This window comes from Clupea harengus, chromosome 13 (genome assembly GCF_900700415.2).
Source record: "Clupea harengus chromosome 13, Ch_v2.0.2, whole genome shotgun sequence".
NCBI classification, from domain to species: domain Eukaryota; kingdom Metazoa; phylum Chordata; class Actinopteri; order Clupeiformes; family Clupeidae; genus Clupea; species Clupea harengus.
Genome location: NC_045164.1, coordinates 11,829,656 through 11,856,882, shown reverse-complemented (window position 1 = coordinate 11,856,882; position 27,227 = coordinate 11,829,656). Strand labels below are relative to the sequence as shown.

General features: G+C 44.8%; 1 protein-coding gene across 7 annotated transcripts in view; it reads right to left on the bottom strand.

Annotated features, from left to right (window-relative positions):
• The window catches only part of kcnq5a (potassium voltage-gated channel, KQT-like subfamily, member 5a), a 130,722-nt gene that overhangs the window by 12,125 nt on the left and 91,370 nt on the right, over nt 1-27,227 (bottom strand). For 5 of the 7 annotated variants that reach the window (XM_042709537.1, XM_031579625.2, XM_031579624.2 and 2 more), the window contains 9 exons: nt 24,193-24,283; nt 19,898-20,024; nt 15,908-16,083; nt 14,776-14,901; nt 12,600-12,710; nt 11,480-11,575; nt 7,895-7,989; nt 6,515-6,541; nt 2,756-2,976 (listed from right to left, as the gene is read on the bottom strand). In XM_042709537.1, the coding sequence (XP_042565471.1) occupies nt 2,756-2,976; nt 6,515-6,541; nt 7,895-7,989; nt 11,480-11,575; nt 12,600-12,710; nt 14,776-14,901; nt 15,908-16,083; nt 19,898-20,024; nt 24,193-24,283 (1,070 nt within the window). The remainder of the gene's footprint in view (nt 1-2,755; nt 2,977-6,514; nt 6,542-7,894; nt 7,990-11,479; nt 11,576-12,599; nt 12,711-14,775; nt 14,902-15,907; nt 16,084-19,897; nt 20,025-24,192; nt 24,284-27,227) is intronic. The other 2 variants (XM_031579626.2, XM_031579629.2) reach the window with 1 other exon arrangement.

The following is a 27,227-nucleotide window of genomic DNA, read 5'->3' as shown; positions in this document are numbered from 1 at the left end:
TTTAAAGCGTCTGCCGTTTTAAAAACGCGTTTGGTGTGTTTCAGCCCTTAGGGCCGAAACACACCAAACGCGTTTTTAAAAACGGGACGCTAGCAAATGCATTGTTTCCTATGGTACCTTGCGTGTGCGCCTTTTCTCCGTCACGCGTTGCGTCTTTCTAGCGTTTTTTAGATGCGCTTAAAAGTTGAACTATTCTCAACTTTCCAGCGCAAGGTGCGGAGGCGCACCGCTCATCAATGTCACACTCGGCCCAGGCAGGTTGCGCACGCAGTTCCGCTTCCTAGGTGCCGGGCAAAACAGCCTGGTGCCCCTGTGGCTGTTTTGGCCGCCGCACTTTGCCAAGGCGTTTTTGAAGCGTCTGTATGGCGTCAGTTTAGTGCCAAAACTCACACATGCGAGGAAACGTCTATTCGAGTGAATTTCAGGTTTTCGCAAGCGTAATTTTTTTCTGCGCAGTCAATTTTAGCAGCCGTGAGAGGAAATTCAACAACTGCGAGCCCAGAGATTGACATACTCTCTCGCGAAAACTTGGTCTGCTCGCTCGAATTTATCATACGCTCTCGCGAAAATTGTATCTGCTCGCTCGAAAGTATGACTTTTGGCAGTGTGTGGGCGGTTTTGGCAGTGTGTGGGCGGGAACCAAAGGAGGGCGGGCTCTTTTCTGATTGGTCTTGCTTTGACAGCAGGAGAGTCATATTCACGACGAACCGTTTACCAAACTCCGTTAAGTAGCTACATATGTCTTTGTATGGTGAAGACTGATATTTAACGACGAACCGAAGTAACGGTACCCATTAAACACGTTTTGAATAAATACTAGTGGTGATTGTAGCATTTGACCCACGATCACTTTATTTATTCCTGGAAAAAGAGTCAGTTCTCGTGACATAGTCGCTGTTATGCCAGTAGGTAACATATCTAGCTACTAGCTAGCTTTAGATTCCTGCGCTAGCAAGAAGCCTTTGCTCGCTAACTGTTGAAGCTAGCTCTTGCTGCTGAGTTTTCAAAGTTGACTTCAATGTTTTAGTGTAATTTATTCCATGGTCCGGGTGTTTTCACTGCTTTTAACACTGCTAGCTACAACAGGTAGCAGGCAAAGGCTTCTTGCTAGCGGAATCTTCTGAGGCAGTCAGCGGAGCTCTAGAATCTTAGATCAGTAGTAGACTAGCTAGCAGCTAAACAATACAATTTAATAACATGAGAGGACAAGTCACGTTCGCAATTGTAAGTTCTAACTGTAAGAATGATGAACAAATTCAATAAAATGAACTTTGTGACTGAAATTACTGTTGTTTACTGTGTAGTGCTCAACACTTAATACTAGCAGCAAGCTTAAAGATAGCTAGTAGCTAACTATGTTACCTACTGGCAGATAACATCGACTGTCACGAGAACTGACTCTTTTTCCTGGAATAAATAAAGTGATCGTGGGTCAAATGCCACAATCACCACTAGTATGTTGGAAAACCATTTGGTGAGTTAAAATGTAGTTATCAGTCTTGTCTCGTAAAACTAAAGTTATTGCTACCAACATGGTAAAGCCGGACTACTTCGTGTCCCTTGAAGCTAAAGCAGCATGTGGTATCCATCCATCCTCTTTACTCACAACCTGTGGTTTCTTACGGAACTTAAATGTACAGCTCTAGCACCTAAAATATCTGATTTATACTATGCAACAGATTGTGGCTATCAAATCCTTAGCTAATCCATGTGTAACTGGGTGGTTGTTGTGAGAATACTTGTGACCCCCTATCGGTAAAGCGAGTTATGGTTAGCTTCTGCTAACATTATGAAATAGGGGACGCAGCTTTGTAGTCTGTTATTTTTCGCTATTAGCAAAGGGATAGCAACAGATATATTTTAGAGATACAATGAGTGTAAAGTCTATACGGAGACAACATACACATGCATTTTATTGAACAGAATCAAATGCGGGGTCTTTCAAGCAGTTATTTAACTTCCATGGAAATTATTTAGACGATTTCCCCAAAACCCCATTCATTCTCTCATGAGGATAAAAAAAAAAAACCTCACTCCCGCAGTCGATATATGCTCTGTGGGCCCTGTTATTCGTTATTGATGAGATGTGGATTGTTTGTCTGATCTGTACATTTACTGTTACTGATCCTCTGCTGCAGTTGAGCAATCACACTTCACATTCTCTTGCTGAAAAGCATGTCTAGTTTGTTCTCTCGCCCACACCCCTGCACCACCCTCAGAAATCCCTTCCTGTTTAGTGAGCATGGAGACTTTAAAGGAAGCAGAGGAAACAGTGTGTGTGTGTGTGTTGCCGGGTGGGGGTGGTGAGGGGCAGTGAGACGCTCGGGGCCAGCCTTGCACCCTCAGCTACTCTGTTTACCACCGAGTCAGGCCAAAAACACACAGCCTCACCGCCGAGTCAGGCCAAAAACACACAGCCTCACCGCCGATTGGAACAAGAGAGGGGTGAGAGTGACAGTCTCCGGAGTCCGCAAACTCAACTGTGACTTGCTTGGTGGCACATTTTAGAGTTCGCTTTGAAAAATAGTCCAGCCTGAATTGCCACCACAGAGAGAAAAATCAATGCATACTGTTTGGATATTGCCATCGCAAGTCTTATAACTGAGACATGAAACCGAGTTTAAGACAAGAAATATGTTCCTATACTTTTTAGCCAAACAAACAAAAACTGATATACATACACAATACATTTTTGCACATCCACCAACAAACACATCAAGTCATTAAAAACAACACACATACACACCCCTCTCACCTTCAGGCACGGTGCGTGACTGGCTCTTGAGCCTGAGTGAGGGCCGAAAGCGTGTGCGGTCGTTGAAGCTCCAGCTCTTCTGCACTTTGGCCGGGCTGGTTCCCTCCACGTTCACGTCGGTGCTGGGCGAGCGCCGGTCATTCACCGTCGTCTGCCGGCTCTTGATGCTCTGGCCGCGAGGGCTGGCCATCCGCACGCGCTCCTTAAAGCTCAGCTTCTGACTGCACGGTGGCGGGGCGGGGGGGGGGGAGGATAGAAGGATGCAAGTGTCCAGAGATCAGGAGGAGGACAGATAATAGAGATAGAGAGGTAGGGAAAATAGAAAAGTAAGGAGAGGAGAGAGGACAAAAAGACAAATGGTGACTGGGTGTTTACTACTGATCTGAATAGCAAAGGTGCAGAATCATCAACATTCACAAATGCTAAGTGTCTATAAAGACTGAAAGAAACAATTTTAGGTACTGGCCACAACAGTTGCCTCACATCATGTCTGCAAATACCACATGCAGGCTTACAACAAAGCCGGTGCATAAAAACATCAGCGGCTAACCTATTCAAACCAATTTCAAATCAACTAGGCAATGCGACCAAGGGCAACCTGGTCAGACAAACCAACATACTATCCTGACATGACATACAACGTAACCAGAGTCTATGTGATGGTGCCGGATGCTCAAACTGAATGACATAGCAGGCAAAATGCTCTGGTAACATCTTTGGGACATTCTGAGTGAAAATGCACAAGTGCCACTGCATTCGCCAGCAGCTGTATGGCTCTGAACAGTCTAATAGGCCTGGAAAGAAGACATAAACAGGACTGTAGACAGCCGTGATGCATTCTCTAATGCAGACTCCACGCCCCCTCCGCCTGCTTGAGGTACAAGGGAAAACTATGACAGTTGGGGTATATATGTACATGCTGATGCAGATGAGTGGATAGGGCTCAGGATTAGATGCATACGTCATCAATTACAGACTTTTGGTAGAATTACAGACAGTTGACTGTTCAGATATAACATGTTTAAAAATAAATATATTTCTGATTGTGGGCCTAATTCTATTCCATAAGTATAATTAGAAATTCTTATTCATTTGATAATTGAATATGCATTTGACCCTGATGACATTGGCTGAAGGTGTTCATGGTAGGTACTGGTACCCATGGCCCAATGTTGGGAGCATGCAGAATAACATGCACATGCAACATGCCTGGTAAGGGCTGTGTGAAGCGCTACCATACTAATGCTTACATTAGTATGACTCAGCTGTGCCTACCAAACTGAAGATATCACTGTGGATATATATTATCAATCTTTATTACATAGTGTTAACCGTGTGGATGTCCGACTGAGGACGGCGTTAAAAAGGGAAACGGTGGCATAGTTAATGCCATTTATTACATTGAATCTAGGAGTAACCTCAGAAGGCTAGCACAGCTTTATAAGTAAAAGCTAAGCAGTGAGTTTGGTATGATGTGTATATGCCTCGTAGAAAGACAATGCTAAAAGAATCCATATTTTAGAAATGCTCTCTCTATTTTCTCTCTATCTCTATGCCGTGCGTATGGAATGCTTGGCATGCAACACACAGACTTTCACTGGTGATCTTCCACAATCCCTTCTCACTTCATAAACTGATAGACTCCTGTATTGATAGTGGATAAAGAGACAACATGTACATTTAGTCAAGGCCTTCATAGAATCATGTCTTGTGGTATGTGTGTGAGAGAGACAGTGGGTGCATGCTTGTGTGTGTGTGAGTCTGTGTGCGGGACAGATCATATCTACTGCGACAATAAACAAAATGTTTTTGTAAGTGTATGCGCTATTGGGTCAGTTTGTGTGTGTTGTTGCCAGACGGGCACGATTCAGTCAAAGTCGGACCATTCCTCTCTAGCAACGCGGGATTCATACGAGGAGGAGTGCAAGGACCGGCACCAGAGCATTCTGGGTAATCTGTCATCGTCCATGCACCTGCAGTTAGTTCAGCATTCCCAGAGGTCATGTGACAGGAGCAGGAGAAGGGGATGCTGGGTACCTATATTTCCGTGTGGTATATCTCCTGAAGAGTCTCTGTTTATTACTAAGACCCTTACTAGCAGCAGTGAGGGATAAATAGATAGAAGAGAGGAGCACTTTACTTTCACTGAAGCACATGAGGAACAAACACAATGTAAAGGAGAGAGACATAGACAGTATATATAGCATGCCACTGGAAACGACTGACATCTCTTTCTGTACTGGCTGTGATTTGACCACATTGATAAGACACAAGTTAGCGATACAATGAGTTAACCTAAAAATATCCACAATATATATACACACACACACACACACACACACACACACATGAGCCCTAACACACACTCACACACTTACATAATAAAGTATTTTTTTAAAGATAAGTCATGACGGCCATTTCTCTCTCTTCTCTTTTTTTCCTGTCTCTCCTTCTCCCTCTTATTGTCCTTTTTTTCATGTAAATAGGCGTGTTTTCACCACAAGAGATTAGGCCATGCATTTAAAGTGTACTAAAGCTTATATGGGTGCTGTGTGCTTTTGTAGCGTGTCAGGTTTGTTTTTTCCACACAAATTAAATCCCATTCGCTACCACCAAGCAGGACTCAGAGCTGTAAATTATATTATTTCAGCTCTCTCCCACTCTTTGGCTGTTTTCACTTTTTCATCTGAGCTCTACACACAAAAATTCCATAAGGACGCCAGCTACAGTAATTGAAAGAATACATTTGAAAACAGTTGAAGCTTTGGGAGCTGGGTCCCTACAGTTTCCAGAACCCTGGTAATGGGCTTTTCCCTTTATGGAGAGAGAAAATATTTGTGTAATTTAAGTTTGGGGATGCACAGCTTAAAGAAACATTAGAGTAAGCTCCCTATTTAATGTTGCATTTGCTATCTTTATAGCAAGCTCAGGACACTGAAATCCTCAGCTAGGCAAGCATCACAAGGACGGACCACTCACAAATACATGCACACACACACACACAATCACATGCACACACACACCACACACACACACACTGAACTGAGTGAGAACTAGAGAACAGCCACCTGCTGAATTTCATTCATTTCCTTCACTCCTCCATTTCTCTCTCTCCCTTTCTCTCTCTCTCTTTCTTTCATTCTCTCTCTCTCTCTCTCTCTCTCTCTCTCTCTCTCTCTCTGTCTGCTCTCTCTGGTGGTGTGCACAGGAACTGCTGAGCTCTGGCCGGTGTTTAATGCCTTGTATAAATAAGAGCTGAATGGAAAAAGCGCATCATGGCTCAGTCATCAGCATGTGCAGGCAGACACGGCACAGGCAGTGACAAACACGGGATACTTGCGCCCAGCACTCAGCAGCTCCCAGCTCTCACACATCTCACCTGCACCCACACACACACACACACACACACACACACACTGTCACTCACTCACACACACACAGTCACTCACACACACACACAGCCACACACACACACAGTCACTCACACTCACACACACACACACACATTCACTAACACTCAGACACACATAAGTGCACACACACATACCACACAAACTATACATACGCAGTTTGAGGTAGCTATGTAAAACCCATTTCAAAGAAGTATCAGTATACAACAGACAATGGATTACACTGACCATAAATCAAACCCAGTGAAAATGTATATGTATCGGATAACAGGAGCACAGGATTCAAATATTACATACAGAAACAAATAAAACACACAGAATGCGGTTTGTAAAGAGGAGGTGAACAAACCTGGTAGTGGTCTCCCCCTGGTCTTTCCTTCAGGTGTTAGTAAAGAGAGAGGAGAGAGGTGAAGACGTTAGCTTAACAAGTTAGCGCAGAACTATCACAACAGAAAGACACAGGTGCTCTGAAATATATCGAGAGCTTTCCAGAACTTGATTCTCAATATATTCACCTGTGAACGAGTTAAAAGGAGCGACTAAAAACAACAATTTGAAGAATAAAAACAACACAAAGCAAACACACAAAAAAGACCAAACAACACAATCGGCTACTTTTTTTGAGCAGCACTGTTCTCAAGGCCACACACATCAAGCACGTGCAAAGGCAAACAGGTGATGCACAAACTAGCCGACTAAGGAAGCACAAGCCAGAAGGACAGAGAGCAGCAGAAGAGTTCAAGAATGCAAAGGGTGTATGAAGTTACTAAGTGATTATGTGACAGACACATTTCATGATGTGAACAATGATAATGTAACATAATATAAAGAATAGTTTAGTAATGCATGATTATTTAGTGTGCATGGGGACTTTTTTAGTAACTGGAGCTGGAATGTGTAATGTGGGTGAGAAAGATGGGAGGATGGGGACCTGGCAGAAGTAAACATGTAATCTGCAGTGTAATGAAGAGTGACAGCTGAGTGCAACTCTGCGCCGTGGCCAACGGTGGGGGTGTTTGCAGGTGCTCTGTGAGAGGGAGTGACAGGCAGCTATGCACTTACAATCAGGCGGTACAGTAACTAAGCGACTGACAGGTTTGACAATCTCTCTCTCTCTCTCTCTACCTCCTACGCTCTATCTCTCTCATTTTTTTCTTTGTGAGTGTACTCACTACCGCAGTCCTAGGATATGATCTGGAGAGAGAGAGACTCCTGTTCTGCTCAACAGAGCTTCCCCTGATAAAATCTTTATCGATTAGGAATCCTTAGCTTTTTTGAGTGTGTGTGTGTGTGTGTGTATGTGTGTGTGTGTGTGTGTGTGTGTGTTCACGGCCATGTGACAGCTGGGGGTTAGAGAGCTGTGACACCTCCACTTAACCTGCACCTGTCGAACTACACAAGTCTGGCTAGACCTGGCATGCTTGATGACTGTGAGCCTTTTTTTCATGTCACAAAAGGGTGAATTCAGAGAGAAAAAAATAAACAGCGACAGATTGACAGTATCATGATAAATGCGTTTATGAAAGAGGGATTAGAACAGATTAGAGATAGAGGGTCGTTTACAATTAGATCGGGGGTGGGGGGCAGATTGACGAGGGGAGGAGGAAAAGGAAATGCCAATTAGGCTCCAGAAATGGAGGAATGGAGAGCGGGGGAGAGGAGGAGTAATAGGGGGCTCAAGAGGAGCACAGACACCAAAGACAACACCAGCTGCCACAGTTGTACCTACTTTACAGTGCTGCAGGTATGCAGAGCCTTCAAATGAGGCTTCCAGGTAGCAATGGAAACCGAGTTCTCATCAGCCGCATAGCTACGCCAAACACACTACGTGCAGAGTATACAAAACAAGGAGGGGAAAACGGGGAGGAAGAGGGGAAATGAAAGAAAAAAAAAGAAAAATGACACAGGAGGAAAAAAAATAATAATGGAAAGAACAAGGCCGAAAAAAAGGGGGGTAAAAAGAATTCAGAGTAAAAGAAAGAAAGGGAAAAGAAAGAAACAAAAAAGGGTAGATTAGTACAAACCAATACAGGTCAAAGTGTCATCTACAGCTCACTGCAGGAATACATGCCTTTGCGGGGAGAGAACACTTTTATAGTGGTGCCAGGTGGCGTTCAGGTAGGTCCTGCTGCTGTTGGTGGAATACAGGCGCCACGCAGCCTGGCGTGGAAGAAACACACACACACGCACGTTCACACACACGTTCACACACACGTTCACGCACACATTCACGCGCACACACACAGAAGGGTGCACAAAAGCCATGGGCACGGTGAGGCTATGGCCATAACACATACAACGAGACTCACACATGTACACACTCACTCACACACACACACACACACGCGCACATACACACAAATATGTAAGCAAGCACCTATAGGATGTACTGTTTTGAGAGTGGAACATGAAAATATACCTCATATACCTCTTATGGCAGCACCAGTTTTGACATCTAACACTGATGCTATCACTTGATCTATTATAGGAGTCAATTCAGATGACACTCAGAGGTTAGAGGTAGATTTTGAAACAATGTCCACTCTCCAAACGAGGGTAAAGATAGCGTTGTGATGAAGGGACTGAGCCCTGTTGAGACGAATTTGAGTGAAGTCCTCTTATTCACAGAGCCTAGAGAGACGGCGGTGATCAGGACAAAGATATAGATATTTGGTAAAGTTGAGGTCACGGTGTGTGACTTATTCTCCAGAAGGTCCTGTAGTGAAAGAAAAGACATTGATGAACACTGCTGAGGAGCTAAGGAAAGCCATGGGGGATGAACGATGTGTGTTTGTGTGTGTGTGTGTGTGTCAGAATATGCGAGCACATGGATGAGTGTGTTCATGCATACATTTATGTGTGTGCAATATGCATGTGTGGCTGTGTGTGTGTGTGTGTGTGTGTGTGTGTGTGTGTGTGTGTGTGTGTGTGAGTGTGTGTGTGTGTGTGCATTTGTGTGTGTGTGTGTGTGTGTGTGTGTGTGTGTGCATTTGTGTGTGTGTGTGTGCGTGTGTTTGTGTGTGTGTTAGTGTGCATGACTCCGTAGTTTCCAGAAGAAGATCTGCTTTCTGCTGTTCCAACTGTCCGAGATGCGGCTGGTTTTGTCTATTAAGAAGAGCTATTGTCCTATGGGACATGCACACTCAAAATTCCTTCCATGGAAAAGTAACATAAATATCTGCTCGTGTTTCCTTTGGATCTAATAAAGGACCATGGCTGCAGCTCCAATGACCCTTCATTTTCTTCAGCAAACAGACAAAATGAAGAAAGGAAAACAGAGAAAAAGAGATGAAAAAGATGAATACTTTCTGCACCATTAATGAGACTGGCTTCTACCTCTTACACTAAAACCTCTGTGTGTGTGTGTGTGTGTGTGTGTGTGTGTGTGTGTGTGTGTGTGTGTTGTGTGTGTGTGTGTGTGTGTGTGTGTGTGTGTGTGTGTGTGTGTGTGTGTGTGTGTGTCTGAATGTAAGTTTGTGAGCCAGTGGGTCCATAAGACAAGCCACTTCAGACAGTCACTCAGACTCTATCCAGTACATTAGGCTAGATGTAGATGTGTCTAGACAACCGACTGGTACCTGTGGACACGACAAAAAAAAAAGAGTATTATTTGTTCCTCATAATAACACAACATCTACAGACATACAGACATTGGTCAGGGCATCCACTCCTTCCTGTAAAAATGAATTGGTCTGAAGGGCATATTATTCACAAGCTTGGAAAAGTGACTTTGTCCTGTAAGATTGGGATTTAGTCCAATGACTACAGTTATGCATCAGTACATCTTTACACTAGTAAATTAAAGTGTTCAATATGAATTAATCAATTACTTCTAGGGTTAATTTCAGTATATTGCTGCTGTGCAAAACCTTAAATCTGTTTATTTTTTGTTTATTGTGTCTATTTGTTTATTTATTGTCTTTGAGACAATAAGAAAGAACAAAGCGAAGCTGAGGTCACCTCCTAGGTACCGTAAGTCTGAGTCCACTGTCTCTGATACTGGCACTGCTACTGCATATGTATAAAAGATATTGTCTATTCAACACACACTGCATGATGAAGCATTTCAAAACTCTTTTGTCCGGATTCCATTTTCACAATTCCTTTGAGAAATTAAAATATTGCAATTACCCTAATATGTCACCTTAAAAGGTTACAGTGATTTAAAAAAAGAGGAACCACTTGAGGTTTCAGATTTGAGGTTTTGCACAGGACGCAATAATTATACAGAAGGGATAACTTCCTTTTAGGTGTCCTGTTATACAAAAATATTGGACTTGGCAGAGGAAATTCCATGACGCAATGCCCCACCTCATCCAAATGTTACTTATAACGGGACACCTCAAAGTCCGTTATCCCACTTATACCCCGGTTGCCACACATGTTTTTATGCGTGCATATACAGCCCTCAAAGGAACACATTTGTTTCAGTTTAAAAAGAAGCCAACCTGTTTAGTGTGTATTCCAACTTTCTTTAGTCAAGGATTATGTAGGATAGCTTGATGGATTACAATTGATTCCATCGTTGCTAAGCCAGAATCTTTAAGCTTGCTAGTTGTTTCTGATTCTATGGGTAACTAATTCTCCAGAGAAGTAGTTTTTTTTACCATTCATTGACAAAATGAGAGAATACGCTTATTTTGTTCAGTCATTAGCTTGCCTGACTACATTCATTGTACACTCACTGTATTAGCCTCTATCTATGGGCAGCTTTTCAATCAACCATTACTATGGTTGTTATAGTGACAATTGACTTTCAAGTTTCCAAAGCACTGATATAGAACGGTGAATAAACCTCATAGGTGTCCCATTATACAGAAATATTGGGACACCTGCCAGCCAATCAGAAACGACTACTTCTCATCACCGGGGTATAAACAGTCATATCAGTGATACACATAATAAATACAGGTTGGCATGTGGCCAGATCCAGAAGGATAGAGAATAGTCTACTGCTTATTGTGCTGTTGTGTGGAGTGTGTAGGGTGTTGCAGTTGTAGTGATGCTGTGTGGAGTGATGCTGTGTGGAGGTGTTTAGGGTGTTGCAGTTGTAGTGATGCTGTGTGGAGTGATGTGGTGTGGAGTGATGCTGTGTGGAGTGATGTGGTGTGGAGTGATGCTGTGTGGAGTGATGCTGTGTGGAGTGATGCTGTGTGGAGGTGTTTAGGGTGTTGCAGTTGTAGTGATGCTGTGTGGAGTGATGCTGTGTGGAGGTGTTTAGGGTGTTGCAGCGGAGTGGAGTGATGCGGAGTGGAGTGATGTGGTGTGGAGTGATGCTGTGTGGAGGTGTGGAGGCTGTGGCTGGAGGTTTTACCTGGATGAGACAGGCTGCTGGATTTCTCCTTTTCTCAAAATGCTTCTGTCTGTGCTGCTCCTGGACCTTCAGAGCAAAGCCTGAACCTAGGATGCCCTGTATACACACACACACACACACACACACACACACACACACACACACAGTTTGTCATCAGTTTTAGTACAGGCAATGGACAATCTGTACACACACACATGCACACACATAAGCACACACTCACACACACACACACGCCCTCACACACAGACACACACACACACACAGCCATAAAAGCCTGCAGTTGCATCAATAACTTTACCACACAGGACCAAAAAACACTATCTGCATCCAGCCCTCATAAAACAACTCTGACTCCAATAATTCTCAAAGAGGGATGGGGACAAAGATGACACATGAGGAACATAAATATATATATCTCTCTCTCCCCCTCTTGTTTTCTCTTCTTGAGTGAGATAAAAAGAGAGAAACAGGGGAGCATCAGACCTCCAGAAACAGCCACAGAGGAGTGGAAACAGCCATCAGTCGTCCGCTGGAAGAACACCCAGCTCTGAGGACTCTGTGAGGACGCTGTGGAGCTGCGATCTGAAATAACGCTCAGTGACCCACCGCACATTCTGAACTGACGCCATGCAGGCAGTGAGGAGCTGTTTTTGGCAAGATCAGAGCCCAGGGCTTGGAGACGACCATCAACCATCTCACATCCAGATCCTCTGGCACTCAGCTGCAGTTATGAATGAAGTAATGCAGTCTGTCTGACTACGTATAACTGGAGTGATTCCTTAGAAAATGTATAGTAACTTTAGGTGCAGAGGGAGTGTACAATGTCACCTTTGTGATGTGGGTCTAAAAATGGTATTATACTGTATATATGTATGTAATAATTTGTGTTTATGTTTATATCTCTGTTTATTACTTATATGCTCCATTAAGCTGTCCTTGCTGGCCTGTGTGTTTTTGTCAGTTTTTTGTAGGCAGTTGGGGTTAGGGTTATCTTTCTGAAGTTTTCATGTGTGTTTCCACAAATAAATATGTGTACATAGTAATCAGCTGAGGACTGTGCTTGTTTGTATATCTGTATGTGTGTGTGTGTTTGTGTGCCCTGACTCATGGCACTACCAACCGCAGGAAGGGCGAAAAAAGAGATGCCGAGCAAAGCGAAGCCAGCCGAGAGCAGTCGTCCTGTCCACGTCTGTGGAGTCTTGTCCCCGTAGCCAATAGTAGTGAGGGTGATCTGCAGTCAAAAGTCAATCAGGTCAAGAGACTCACATTTACATTTCTATACTTTAATTTACAAACTTTTGTTCCACAATGTCATAACAAACACAAGGCATTTGTGTTGCCTGTTTAATTGTGTAAATAAACAACATTCTTAAAGTTAATTACAGAACTGTGTTTTTTGAGAATTAATGAATTCAATTTTAACATGATTAATAATGAGGAGCTCTACAGTGTGGGCCACAGACTCAAGAGGGGAATGACACAGAGCAATGGCGGCATTCATCTGGGTTCACCTTATCTGTGCTAAGGTAAAAGCCAAGAGGAAGCCAGCCTTGTAATACTGTGTGCCCAGAGTTTAATCACCTATGAAAGCTATGGAAGCTTCAGAGTGCCCAGCCGCACTCAAATGTCTGTATACATTAGAGCAGAGAGAGAGGGGATAAGACCTAACTCACTAATTAACTAACTCCTTAACTTGGTATGTTTTGGTCAGGTATTAGATTAAAAGCTTGCCTGGGTTTGCATTTCGTCATTGGACCTGACCTGTTTTGAACATCACCTCATAGGCTACTGAGCTGTATAAATACCTCATTCTTGTAGCCAGGCATGACTTCTGTCTCGATAAGACCAATATGTCTTGCATTAGCCCTTCTGACACCCACAGCAAGTTATAGGGTTACAAATCATTCGCTTGGGCCTACTGTGAGTCCCTCTGTGAAAATCATCAAGGACGCCTTAAAAACCGCTACCATCGTTAGCATAAGTCTTTTTGATTTTTTTTTAACCTTCTGCGCTAATGCAGTAGAGTTAGCGGTTTGGACGTGGCCGAGGTGGGAGATGTTTAAACCGACGGGAGGGCCAAAGCAAATTCCCCCAGCCAGTAGCGCAAGAAAGCGTTCTGTCATCGGAGCGAGGCTCTGAAGGGGCCGATGCTAGATGGGGTATGAAGGGGTGGATAGTGGGTGGGGGTGTGCTGGGTGAACTGAATACCCTTTCTACCCCTCTGTTGGCACCATGACGTACTGTGGACAGGTCCTTGGTGCTTACCCAGGGTAAACAGCATAGTGGTAGCCCAGGGCTGGTTGTGTGTTACACAGGCGCTGGGTGCTGATGTGTTAGCTGTGTGACAACCGTGCTCTGTGTCTCCCTTTCCACCTCTTCCTCATTCAGACCTATACTTACTATATAAACCTATACAGACCTATACGGACATTTAAAGTTTTCTCTTTTCTTCTTTCTGTCCCTTTAGTCCCTCTCTTCCTCTTCCTCTTTGGCTCTCTTTTCTCCAATACTTGTGAAGCTTCTTTTTCAGCTAGTCTCTCTCTCCAACCATCTTTCTTTCTTTCCTTTCCTCTCTCTCACTCTTACTTTCCCCATCTCCAGTCAGACACCTCACAGCCACCGCATTCACTGGACGATGGAGAAAATTGCATCTAGTGATTAATTCATTTGGCCAGCGATGCAACTGAGACCGATCAGAACTTTTTGACATTTTATTTCCATGCTGCGTGGTAGACCGCACACGTCGGTCCAGTGAATGGACTCTGCAAGGAATTGGCCCAAAGCTTTGAGGAAAACGTCTCGGTCTTGACACAGTGTAATCGGGGTAACAATGTCTGATAGGGACTGCTGCACTAGCCATTGCATGAAGCTTTGTGCCTCTTATTGATCCAGAGGCCCCATGAAGGCTTACGCTGAGGGGGGTAATGACTCTAGAAATGGGTGTTTTCCAGCTCAGGGAGTGTGTATGATGGATAAATGGGGTACGGATGGATGTACCGCACTGACGGATCGATAAAACACAGTGATGTGTGTGGGGTTCCTTATTGCAATGTGTCTGGCAGTGCTGTAATTGCAAACAAAGAGTGTACAAAAAGTAGCACTGAGGGAATTTTACGTGTTTTCTGAGTGTGCTTCAAAAAAGTCTAACTCACCTAGTGCACTAGGCTTTTTGGACACATTAGTATACTTACTGCTCTCAGTTTGGTGCCGTTAGTCGGTACCCTGGGAAGCAGCTGACCTGAGCCTGTGGGCCTCTACCATGTGTGGTGCAACCAGACCCCAGCGTGTGAACTCACCGTGCCCCACCAGAGTGCGTCGGCATAGGTGGCGAACTGCTTGTTGAACTCCTTCTCCACCAGGTAGACCAGGAAGGAGGAGAAGATGAGCACCAGAAAGCCGATATACCAGGCCGTCACCAGCTCCTGCAGAGGACAACACAGGACAGTTACAGTTTCATTGCAACCAGAACAACAGAGCAGCGCCGACCAGTCTCGTCACCCTCCCGCTGTGGTGCTGCAGACCCAACAGAGTGACAGCGGCCAGCTAATAGAACAGCTCTGAGCTTGATCCAACAGAGTGACAGCGGCCAGCTAATAGAACAGCTCTGAGCTTGATTCCAGCCTTGGCTTTCGCTGACACGCTCTGTGGCGACAAACAGCGATGCTTAACAAGATCCGAGAGTGCAAAAGTAGAACAAAAAACTGGTCAAAACAAACATATCAACTCTGCCTCGCTGGAGCGCATAAGCTATTTGTTTTTACTCATGCGCATAGGCTGCAAGATAAACTATTTGACTATTAAATTACAGGGTTAAAAGTAGCATTACACCACAGACAGGCCTTAAGTGACAGGCCAGTGGAAAAGTCTTCAAATGGGAGGAAAGAGAAATGAAAAAGTTTGAGAGCTGTTTACAGAAAAAGAGAGAGGAGGACGCGTCTTGCCGGCCACAGTGATTCAATCCGCTGTTGCATCCCATAATGACCCAACAAATGGCGGGGTTGCTAAGCGCGGAGGAAACGTGTGGTTTGGCCGCTGCCGAGGCCCTGCATACGGCGGAGCTGGCGATGTCAGAGATAGTTCTCTGCTGCTGTCATAGCAACAGCCGACAGTGCTGACCAAAACCGAACTCCCCAGCCAGAGCGCATCCCCATCAGTGGATCCACATGGATCACTTTACCTTGCATTAAGTGCCCTTATCAATTATAATACCTAAACACTGAATATCCATTTAGTCCCTTTGTTATTGTTTTTGTTATACTATGCTATCAGATGCTTTTCATACATTATTATGTGTCTTCCCTGTGTATCTAACCCACATCCTCCAGGTTGTTAGCACTATGCTTTACCAGTTGAACTATAGGAGCTCTGTGTAGAAAATATGGAAAGAAAGCCTTTAACTTAATTTTGACAAAAGAAATCCCAGCTCACCTTACTATGTGCATAAACTACAGATCCCAGTAGTTTCCAGGTGCCACCCCGTCGGTCCATGCGTACCATGCGCAGAATCTGCAGGAATCTAAGGCTTCGCAATGCTGATGTCGCAAAGATGTTGCCTTGGCTACCAGCGGAAACTACGGCAATAGACGCAATGAGGACGATGACATCTGTAAGAGACAGAAAAAGTGGTTACAGTAAGAAAACACTTCAGGTTGTCCAGCCATGCCTTTACAAACTTCATTAGTTATGTTAAATATCGAGACAGTCTTTCTCTCTATCTGATTACATCTTCTACAGTTCTTGCTTCATCTTAAAGGGGAGGAACTGAGATAATCCAGATGATCGACACAAAGATTTGTGATGAATTTTTCCGGAACCTGTGTTACTCGTCTCCCTGTTCACATAGCTTCAGAAATTGCAATGTATACATCTACACATGGATAAACACACACCGAGCACACTCTAAAAAACCACCATGGAAACTAGGGGAAAGTTCAGTGGAAAGACCCCCCCCACCCCACCTCTTCCTCTCTGCCAGTCACTCATGTGTCTTGTTTGACAAGCTTCCGTGCTGAGGCTAATGAGATTAAAAGCTGGCTGTCCCGTAGCCTGTAACAGATCCCTGCGAGGGAACCGTGGTGTGCTGGCGCGCCCACTGAGGTTTGCCCCTACCAAAACAGCTCCAGTGAGAGACGGGGGAAATGATTAGATGGATCTCCTGCCTGCTCGCCCCACATGCTTTTTTCAGGGGGATCAAATGCTGTGGGGATGGTGCCAGGGCCACATACACAAACACACACACATAATACTGTACACGCAAACACATGTACATGCATACATACACAAACACACACACATAATACTGTACACGCAAAACACATATACATGCATACATACACAAACACACACACATAATACTGTACACGCAAACACATACACATTCATACTAATAGGAATGTGCCCATATTTTATATTTGAGAAAGCACAAATAATGCGATAGAAACTTCTATAATTCTTAAACTTCTATGTCTTCTAAATCTTTTACCTGAAGGTGCTTGTTATTATTCGCGGGGGAAATCGGCTCCATGATGGACATGTCTGTGTGCCAGTCGTTATGTTTCTTCAAATCGATTAAAATTATTGCGAAATGGCCTGTGTGCAACATAGGACTTTGATTTCACTAACCATTTTTCATTTCATTTTATTTACTTCACATTATTGAAAGGGGATCGCTATTTTCTGTAGTTGCCCCCATCGAGTCACTGCACAGCAGGCAGCGGGCTGAGAGTTGATCGCTCCCCGCGTGGAGGAAGAGGAGGCATCATGATCAGGAGCCAGTGAGAGAAAAGCCCGGTGTGGAAGCTGGATTTCCTTCAAATCAATCAAAATGAAGCTGAACCAGCAGTTTTTAGATGTATGTGTTAATTGCCTCCATTTTTACCTTGTATTTCAGTTAATATTCATCCATTTAAGATGTAACAGGCTGTATGTATTAGCTATAGGTTTCATGAAATACACACACAAATTTCCTGTAAGCATGTTACAGGAGGCCCACAGGAGGCCTACTAAGACATCCAGTCCACCCACCCATCCACCCCCCCTCACTGGGATAATATTGTCTTTCTCTCAAATCACACCTGATCACATTTCCCATTTCAGACGGTACATGCGTGACAGTCAAAGGAGGAATTTACTTTTCTGACAGTTCATTTTTAGGGAACATTTGTCAGAGGGGCTGTGGTGAGCCTGGAACGGCTTACGACAGAAAACTAAAATGTTCCTGGAATTTGGAAACCTCAAAAAGTGTGAGAAAGCAACTAACTAACTGCTCAAAAATGGTTTATTCATGTTAACAGTATTTCATGGCCCTCCTTGCAGGGATGAGTGAACCATTGGAATGGTTCAAATGAAAAGCTCAGAAATGTCATAGAAATTGTGCGGAGACAAACAGTTCAGTATAGAACCTGTTATATGCTGTTGTTGTGTTATATTTGTGCTGGACAATTTCCCTCACGATTCATAAAGTATTTTCTTATCTTATCTTAGAATCCTGACCAAAGGCAGTAAAATACTGTACACAAGTGGGTTTTACAGGTAGGTTTGTAGGTAAAAGCTGCAAAAAACTTTGCCACCAGAGGACTGACTAGCAATAGAAGTCACTGAATGGGTGAATTCAAAGCTAACCAAAATGCAGGGGGGGAGGGGCACATAGAATGTTAGCTTCCTGCTAGCATGATCTCTACTGAAATGTTGTGGGGTACATTTCCTTTTGAGGGGGTAGGGAACAATCATACCATATTCTCCATGATACACAAAAAGTCCTTATTCTAAAACTTGGGCAACGGCACATGCACTGTTACTCTCACACACATCTTGATGTTGACTGTGCACTCCATCACAACTGTGCACGCCATCACAACTGTGCACGCCATTTTGTGACTGGTGTTCACAACATTAGTACCCCCCTCCACCAAAACCTCTCATCCCTCTTCAAAGGGAGCTCAGGCAAACACTGCCATCATCTTTTATGCATGCGGATCTACCCATTTTAACCCCAGTCACTGACCAGCTGTGGGGCAGAGAACTCTAACAACAGAAAAAAAATACCCCCAAAATAAAGTGCTTAAAATGCACAGGCCCTTCCACAAGCACTTAAACTTTGCCCCCGTAAGAGGAACATTCAGAGAAAGAAAGTGTATCTGTATGCACGCCCGTACGTGTGTGTGAACCTGGGGGGGGGGGGGGGGGGGGGGGGGCAATCACAGAGGGAGCAATCACACAACTTCCTGTGGGGCCAAACGCCAAATGAGAGGTCATGGCTTTGTGATTTTGTGTGAGAGGAGACGAGAAGAGAGGGGAGAGGAGAGGAGAGGAAGAGAGGGGAGAGGAGAGGAGAGGAAGGGGGGGCCATATGAGCGGATGCTGGTAATTGCTGGAGCACGTTCAGAGGGGGTCATTAGGGTCGCGATGGCCTTTAAATGGCTGTAGGGGATGAATGAGGGACTCGGTCATCTGAGGGATAGCACTGCTAGTTTCTCCCTTCAGTTCAAACAGAATTAAAACAAGAAGCTGAAGGGATTTCAAGAGGGTGTCTAATTATGGGAGTTCCATACTAGTAGGTTTGTCATGACTCTGGGCACACACATGCTCACTCACTCACTCACTCTCACACACACACACACACACACACACACACACACAGTAACACACAGAAAGAAACATATAAAGCCCAACACCATGGTCGACAGTGACAGATTACCTTTCCCTACTGTTCTTATCTTGATTGAGTCGGTACCTTTCTTTAGATTACTAACACATATGGCCACACACACACACACACACACACACACACACACACACACACACACACACACACACACACACACACACACACACAAACACACACCTTAGGACTGGCTGACCTAGGTGAGGAGATGAGGGAACATTGATAAAAGACTCCACTTACTAGGCTCATCTTGATCCACTCATTATCTGCCTTCTCTATATCTCTCTTTCTGTCTATATCTTTCTTCCTCTCAAAGGATACTCTGTATGGCAAATGCACACACACACACACACACACACACACACATACACACACACACACACACACACACACACACACACACACACACACACACACACACACACACACACACACACACACACACGCACACAGTCATTACTGATATTGCCCTTGGCCATTGATCTTGTGCTGCTGTAGTAGAGACATCATTAGTCCAGCCCCATCAAAAGCCACACAGAGCAGACTGACCTCCACACTGACAACATCCCCAGAACAACATGCTCACATGCTCACATAAACACACGCATGGAAGACCGAACGTGTAGACAACCGAATGCAAATACATGCAGGCAGACACATACAATTAGTCACACCCACACAAAAAACACACACAGGGCTCTTACCTGCTGTTTCCCACCTTGTTTCACAGTTAGGACATTTTTGTGCTGTCTTACCTATGACACAAAATGGCTTCCTGGCGAAGCGCAGTCGCCCCGGCCATCCTCGGTAGCGGCAGCAGCAACCCGCTGACCAGACACGGATGATGTACTCCAGGCCAAACACCACGATCATCACAAACTCCTGCACAGAGACACCACAATCACGTCAGCACAGGTTTCACTTCTACACATCAAATGGGTGTTATGGGGGCACACTCCTGCACACAGAACTTTCAAATAAACATTCTTATATTCACAGTGCATCATATGACCAAGCATGATTGAAGGATATTATCAATTTCATGGACCAAAACAAGGGTGATCGGCATGGACTAGTTATTGACAATAATATCACATCACAACAATGTCAAAATTATCAGCATACTCTTTTTGTTGGATTGATTTATTCATTTATTGAACAGTTGCACCCTGTTTTGAGCAAGGAAAATAATACAAAATAGAGGCCAAACAATATACAATAAACATAATGCACGCATATCTGTAGTTTCTGGGAAGACACATTCTACCACTGCACAGAGGAGCTGATAGGCCAAAGCGTCACTGAACACGATAACATCTCTCAACACCAAGCGCACAGGGTGAGGTGGCCAACACAGCTGGCGACTGATAGCCAAAGCGAAACGCAGCCTAACCAAAACATATCACCACCCCACCCAAATATATCACTCCCGAAGCAAAAACATGTCAGCGGCCACATGAAGGAAACCCCGGCCCCGGTTATCTCTCGAGAGCGGTCGTTAAAAACAGGAGATGGATCTGATAAACGGCCGCGATGTTCCTGCTTTTGTATCGATCCGGCCCGCTGGGGGTAGTAATTTGAAAAGGAAGCTTTGATTAGAGTAATGAAGCTGTTCCCCTTCTGTGATAAATGAGGACCTGTTGGCGTTTGTCCACATGAAACGTTATGCTTTCATCAGTGTGCAGCTATATAATCCAAAAGTACCTTGACTGTCATGGTTAAACTGAATCCGTTTATTTCCCTTTCAACATTCATGTAATTCACTTTTCCCATCCCCAAATCTGCATCATCAGCATAAACAATAAACAAATACATACAGGCTATCAGGGGGGTATTCCTCTTACGTGGTTTAGTGACAAACCTGGATAAATGAACTCAGAGTAAGTACCCCCATTACCCCCACACAACCTGTAGCAATCAAGACCTGGCTTGGCTGGGACACTGCAGGGCCCTGGAAGAGATCTTGTTAGTTCTCTTTTCACCAGGTGTAACTACATCTCCTTTAAATTCCCACCTGATGACATCCTCCACAATGTAGAGACACTGTGGCAGCTGGATGCCTTACCTCAGCAAAGCAAGAAAATGTTTGTTCATTCTACACAGGACTCAGGAATCCCTGTCGATGGGGTCCAAATGATATGCCACACCTGTCCTTCAAACGGACCCCTGGTCCCCTCTGAAGGTCCCTAAAGAAGTTATGTCCCATCTTTGCAGCTGTGAGAAGCGACTTCTTCAAAACCCTCGACAGGCAGAGACTTATAGAAGGGAGATGGGTGTGTCAAGAAGTTGTCATCTTCTGAAGCAGCTGATGGTCTGCTCACCTGTGGTCTTGGTACATACTCAATCACATTGTTGGTGGCAAAGACTGCATCGTGTTTGATTGTTCCTCTTCCTACCAAAGTCAGTGCCTGAGCTCCCAGCGGCTCCCAGGACCAACCCTTGGGACCCCCCTCCTTGGAGTTTTAGGCAGCAAGATTGCCATCAGTGGAGACATCAAATCAATGTTCCATCAGGTGCACCTGCTACCCCTCCTCAGCTAAAACCCCTCCTGTGCTTCCTCTGGCGTGACCTGGACTGTCGATTTCCTCCTATGGTGTATGAATGGCAGGTTCTCATTTGCTGGGTCATTGCTGGGTCATTTACTGCCTCCAGAGGCTCATGAAGGATGCACAAGGATGCTGATGGAGGCATTACTCATTCAATACACAACTTCTATTACTTCCAGAAGAAGCCAAGGGACTCTTTCGAAGCCTGCACACACCCATCTACTCTAGTGGCTTTCATATTCCATCAGCTACTCGATGGACTAACTTCAACACTGTTTCTCTATTCTTGACTCCTCTCTGACTTGTGCCGTTACAAAGTATTTGTTGGAGTTTGTTTGTTACTTTGAGTTTACAATTGTTTGACTATAGGTTACAATAATGCTTCTTCTAACACTTCTCTCACACTCACCTCATGTTTTTATCTGTTTATGTTGCGTGGATTGGGAGACGCATTGTAGTTATTTTGCTCTAACCGTTATTCTGTGCATGTATTCCTGACCACTTATGTATCCATTTATTTTTTGTAATTATGCTGCTGGTAACCTGTAACTACATATTGCAAATATCCACAACTTGATACTTCACGTGATTGGCTACTTGAGTATGGCAATAGCCTATAGTCTATTTTAGAATGTGTTAGACCTGTGAATGATATGAGCTTTATGCTGCAATAGATTTAAACTTGGTTCCTGTAAAATATCAGTAGCTCCATGAAGTACTCTACACATACACATACAGTTCTTTCACAGGTGTAAACCTTAAGCATCTGTTTCAGTACGAAGCCCCCTGTGAGTTATAGCGCAGTAAACGGGAACATCTGAGTGTGCACTTTCTGCCCCCGCTCCACATGCTTAGCTTCAGGGGATCTGTAATGTTGTCTAGTTAACGTAATTAACACAGAGCTAATTTATCACCGACTGCTGCCATGGTACGCTAATGCCGTTGCTTGATCAGTCCCAGGTGACTTCACCCTGGGCTTTTCTTTTCTAGATTAAATCATCTGTCAATATTCCAGAATACCAACACAGCTGACACGGCTTTTACAGATGGTGAAAAAGTCGGTAAAGCTGAAGGCAAAGGTCCTCACCAGTGATAAATCATTATGTCGGCACTTCTTTCGTTAGACTAGTGTGGATTTGTGTTGGAAAACACAGTATGCACACGATTATGATCCAGAGTGTAATTCATTTCCACACAGATGGTTTGATGGTTGTATGGTTTTGCAATTTGAAACTGATCATGGAGAAATGTCTTTGTATAAAGTTGACCTTGCTGAAGCACCCGCCGGTGCTCTTGTCACTAAACTCCTATTCTATTTTCAGTATTTTGTCTCACTGATGCATCTGTCTGCAGAGCTCTGTCCCACACTCCAGGGGTCTTTAGAGTATACCATTGTTTCCTTCAATAGCAAACTGAGGTTGATTTTTATTCAATTAACCATAACAAATATCATATGTTCCCTTTTCACAGACTGAGATCTCAGTGTTCCTGTGAAATGACCCAATAGCAGAATTCTCCTGCTGTGGCCGTACTCTCTGGGAGCCGATTGGCTGCCTGGGGGCCCAATGCCACAGCCACCCCTCCTCAATCTGCACAGCTATCACAGCGCTGGTTCCCATGGACGGGCAAAAGCCGTGTTTGCTTTCCCCGGCAGCGTCCAAACCCGATCCGACATGCATCGAGTGGGGGTTTGTTTTCACACCAGCAAGGGGTGACGCCTGCATTCAACTGTTCCCAGATCAGGGCGAGGCCGGCCAGGGGAGGTAAAGAGGGGGTGATCTCTGTGAGAGATCAACAGGTCCGGGGACACCATGGGCGAGTCTGCCATCGAAAGGGCAGCACTGTCCTCGCAAGAGCAGACAGCATGGAGTCTGGGCTAGGGTATGTGAGATGATTACATATCACACAGAGGAGAAAAATACACACACACACACACACACACACTTTAGGTGGAGGAGAAAACCAACTCAGCGGAAGAGGGAGCAGAAAAAAAGATGCACTGTAAAGAAATACTGGACGGAGTCAAATTGTGCTGAGAAAGACACCCAGCACGAACAGTAGAGGTGAGGGAAACCGTCACTGCTAACAAATAGGGACTCCAGTGCCAATGCGCTGTTATGATTGCTTACTTAAAGTAGCAGTAGTAAAGCTATTATGCTTACGACTGTCATATCGTGGCCTTAAGCATCACTGTTTTCCCCAAGGTTTCAATACAGCCACACCATACGCCAATTATTTCTGTCTGCACGTATCCTGTGTCTTGGGTCTTTTCAGTGCGGAGAATTTGTTACCTGCCAAAAGGCTTTACAACCACTCCTCAGAGACATATGATATTGCTATTTGTCTAAATGGCATGTTAAAGTTCTTTGGCTAACAAAATATGACACTAATAGCCCCTTACAAAAGGTCCTTGAAAGAAAAGCACTTAAAGGTTCTCAGAATCCAAGGGCAGTTTTACCAAGAAGCATGGTCATGTGTCCAAATATGCTTCGATCGGATCTTACCAGTATGAGGAGGCAGTGAGCGGACATGTCCTGATACATCGGAATGGTGGACAACACCGACAGAACCAGGCAGCCAAAGACCAGGACGAACCTTTAGGAGGGAAAACATATACATACAGTTAAAAAATAAGCATGTAAGCAAGTAAAAAATCATTTCAAATAACAATAGCAATTAGCAACTAAGACCTTGGAGATTCAGTTTAGGGCCAATATAGCTTCTCCAGTATCTGTCTTGCTCTGTAGAGCAAGCTGTTTTACCAAAGCTCTTTAACCAGTATGGACAGCAACAACAAAACAAAGCTGCATCCACACAGTAAGTTTGACATTGGTCACTTGACAGCACTTACAGTTACAGATGAATGCGTCTGAAAAAGCGACGTAATGAGTTCAAGCCCTATGCCTAACAAGCATACACTGACACGGCCTGGAAGAGCACTGTTGGAAGCGAACCACCACCACACGGTCGTAGCCAACATCTCTCCCTCTGAGGTGATGACAGGACCGGCAGAGTGCGGTGTTATTTGCCAGTGCCAAGTGTATTTAGGCAGGGCGAGGAGCAAGATTTGCCGAGGCCAAGCTCAGTTGAGCAAGGAGCCTGATGAATTATGTGAAGAAATGTTCTCAAACGTGTCCCTCAAAAATTGCTTTGGAGAAAGGGAACATCGGGGAGCACTACAGTCTGTCTTCATCTTGCTCTTAATGGGAGCGATAAGAACCACTGACAAGAACAGGATGAAATAATGGTGCATGCTCAAACACCAAAAACACCGCACACATGAAACTCAGATGTGGCCGAGTTTTCTCCTGGTTAGCCATCGCTGGCGGTCTGTTTACTAGTTTATGTTTTTGTCCACTTCCATGCAGGAGCACTCTATCATTCAGCCCTCTCCTTCTCTTCTCAGGTTTAGATGGCCTTGGGGCTCAGAGATGGAAGTGGAATTATTCTTTTGCAGGAAAACGACTTGGGAGAGTGAGAGACCTTGAAATGTAGAGTGGATGTGTTCAGCTCAGGGGCTAGAAGTCAACTCTTTCTCTCTCTCTCTCTCCCTCCTCTTTCCCACTCCCCCCTTCTCTCTGGCCCTGGTCAAAGTGGCCTGTGGTCACAGATGGAAGTCGAGAAGCAGAGTGCCCATTTTGAAGGGCTAATGTTACAGACTAATGGCTCAGCGCTGCCCTTAGCCAGACAGCACCTCTGTGTGCAAGCGTAACGCAGGTCTCACGCACACCGCCATGTGTGGGCAGGTGTGTGGGAGTGGGAGCACTAGTGTGACGAGGGTATGCTTGTTTCTGAGTCTGAGTGTTTGTTTGTGTGTGTGTGTGTGTGTGTGTGTGTGTGTGTGTGTGTGTGTGTGTGTGTCTTTTGTTTAGTCTTGTGTGAGTCTGTACTGTGCTACATTGGTATAAGATGTTACTATACCTGCTTGCTACCCCCCTTTCTCTGTCTTTTTTCCACTACATCTTCAAATTTCTCTCTCTGTCCCCACCTTTTTATGTCCCCATTTCCCCACACTTTTTCTTAATCTTTCTCTGTCTCCCTCTCTCTTCCTCTCTCTCCTTCCCTCTCCCAGTGCTGCAGAAACTGGATGAACTCTGGTTCACCTCTTTGGTGATGCGCAACGTTGCCTTGCTATTCCATCCACTAAAGTGCTTTGGTTAGCATACGGGTCCCAATAAATTAGCTTCTTCAACTGTCACAATGTGTGATTGCAGTGAACTCCAGCAAAGTGGATAATGAGGGAGATGTTTCTGATTCATTAACTGTGGAAATAGATTCCATATTTGTCGGAGTGCTGCTGTGGGGCATGTCAAGCATCTGCTGAAGTCCAGAGCCTAGTAATGGTAAGGATGTACAGCTGTTTCTCACACACACACACACACACACACACACACACACACACACACACACACACACACACACACACACACACACACACACACACACACACACACACACACACACACACACACACACACACACACACACACACACACAATCCTTTATATGCAATAAGTCTCTCTGTAATTGTGGGGGGTTACAGAGATGAAGAGGAAGGGAGGCATAATGAAAACAGGGCATGAGGAAGCAGTAGCTCCGCTAAGCAAACATCTCCAGGTACAGTGACTGGCTGTTCACTCAGCACTCACAATGTGCCTTTCATACACGAGAGAGAGAGAGAGAGAGAGAGAGAGAGAGAGAGAGAGATGGAGGGAGAGAGAGAGAGAGATGGAGGGAGAAGTACATATAGCATACAGGGAGAGAAAGAGAGAGTAAAAAGAGCGTGCGGGAGAAAGAAGCAAGGGGAGTGAAAGAGGGGGATAGGGAAAGTGGTGGAGAGGAAAGAATAGTGTGTGTGTGAGAGAAAAGAGAGCAAGAGAGAGATAGTGGACCAGTCCAGCTTCCTGCTGACCCAGACAGCACTCTGACCTCATACGTTCTCTAACAAGCCATCAGCCTGTGTGTGATCTGTTCAGGTGTGCTGATTCCCAACCAGAAGCACACCAGACTGTTTCATTGGCCTGGGTGAGAGGCTCACAGGCTGTTTCATTGGCCTGGGTGAGAGGCTCACAGGCTGTTTCATTGGCCTGGGTGAGAGGCTCACAGGCTGTTTCATTGGCCTGGGTGAGAGGCTCACAGGCTGGATGGGAGCTGGCGCCGCAGCCCTGGTCTGCTGTCATGACCGCCGGCTTAGGCCTGGAACTTCAATCATGCCTGGATCACATTCCCTGCATGTGTGTGTGTGTGTGTGTGTGTGTGTGTGTGTGTGTGTTTCCAGTCGCCGGAGCAGCAGACAGCGCTACATCAGCCAGAGGTAGCAGCCAATGTCTGGACCACTAGAGGGCACTTTTGCTGTGTATGCTGCTGGTAATAACTTTCATCCAGGAGATTCAGAAACGTGCAAAATGTGTGTCATTAAGTTCGTAAATGTCATTATCATGAGTGTGCAGAATCATTTTATGTGCAGAGAGGAACTGGTCTGGGCACCAGCAAGTAAAAGTGCGAGTAAGAGTTCGTCTAGCGGCTACCATGTCACTAG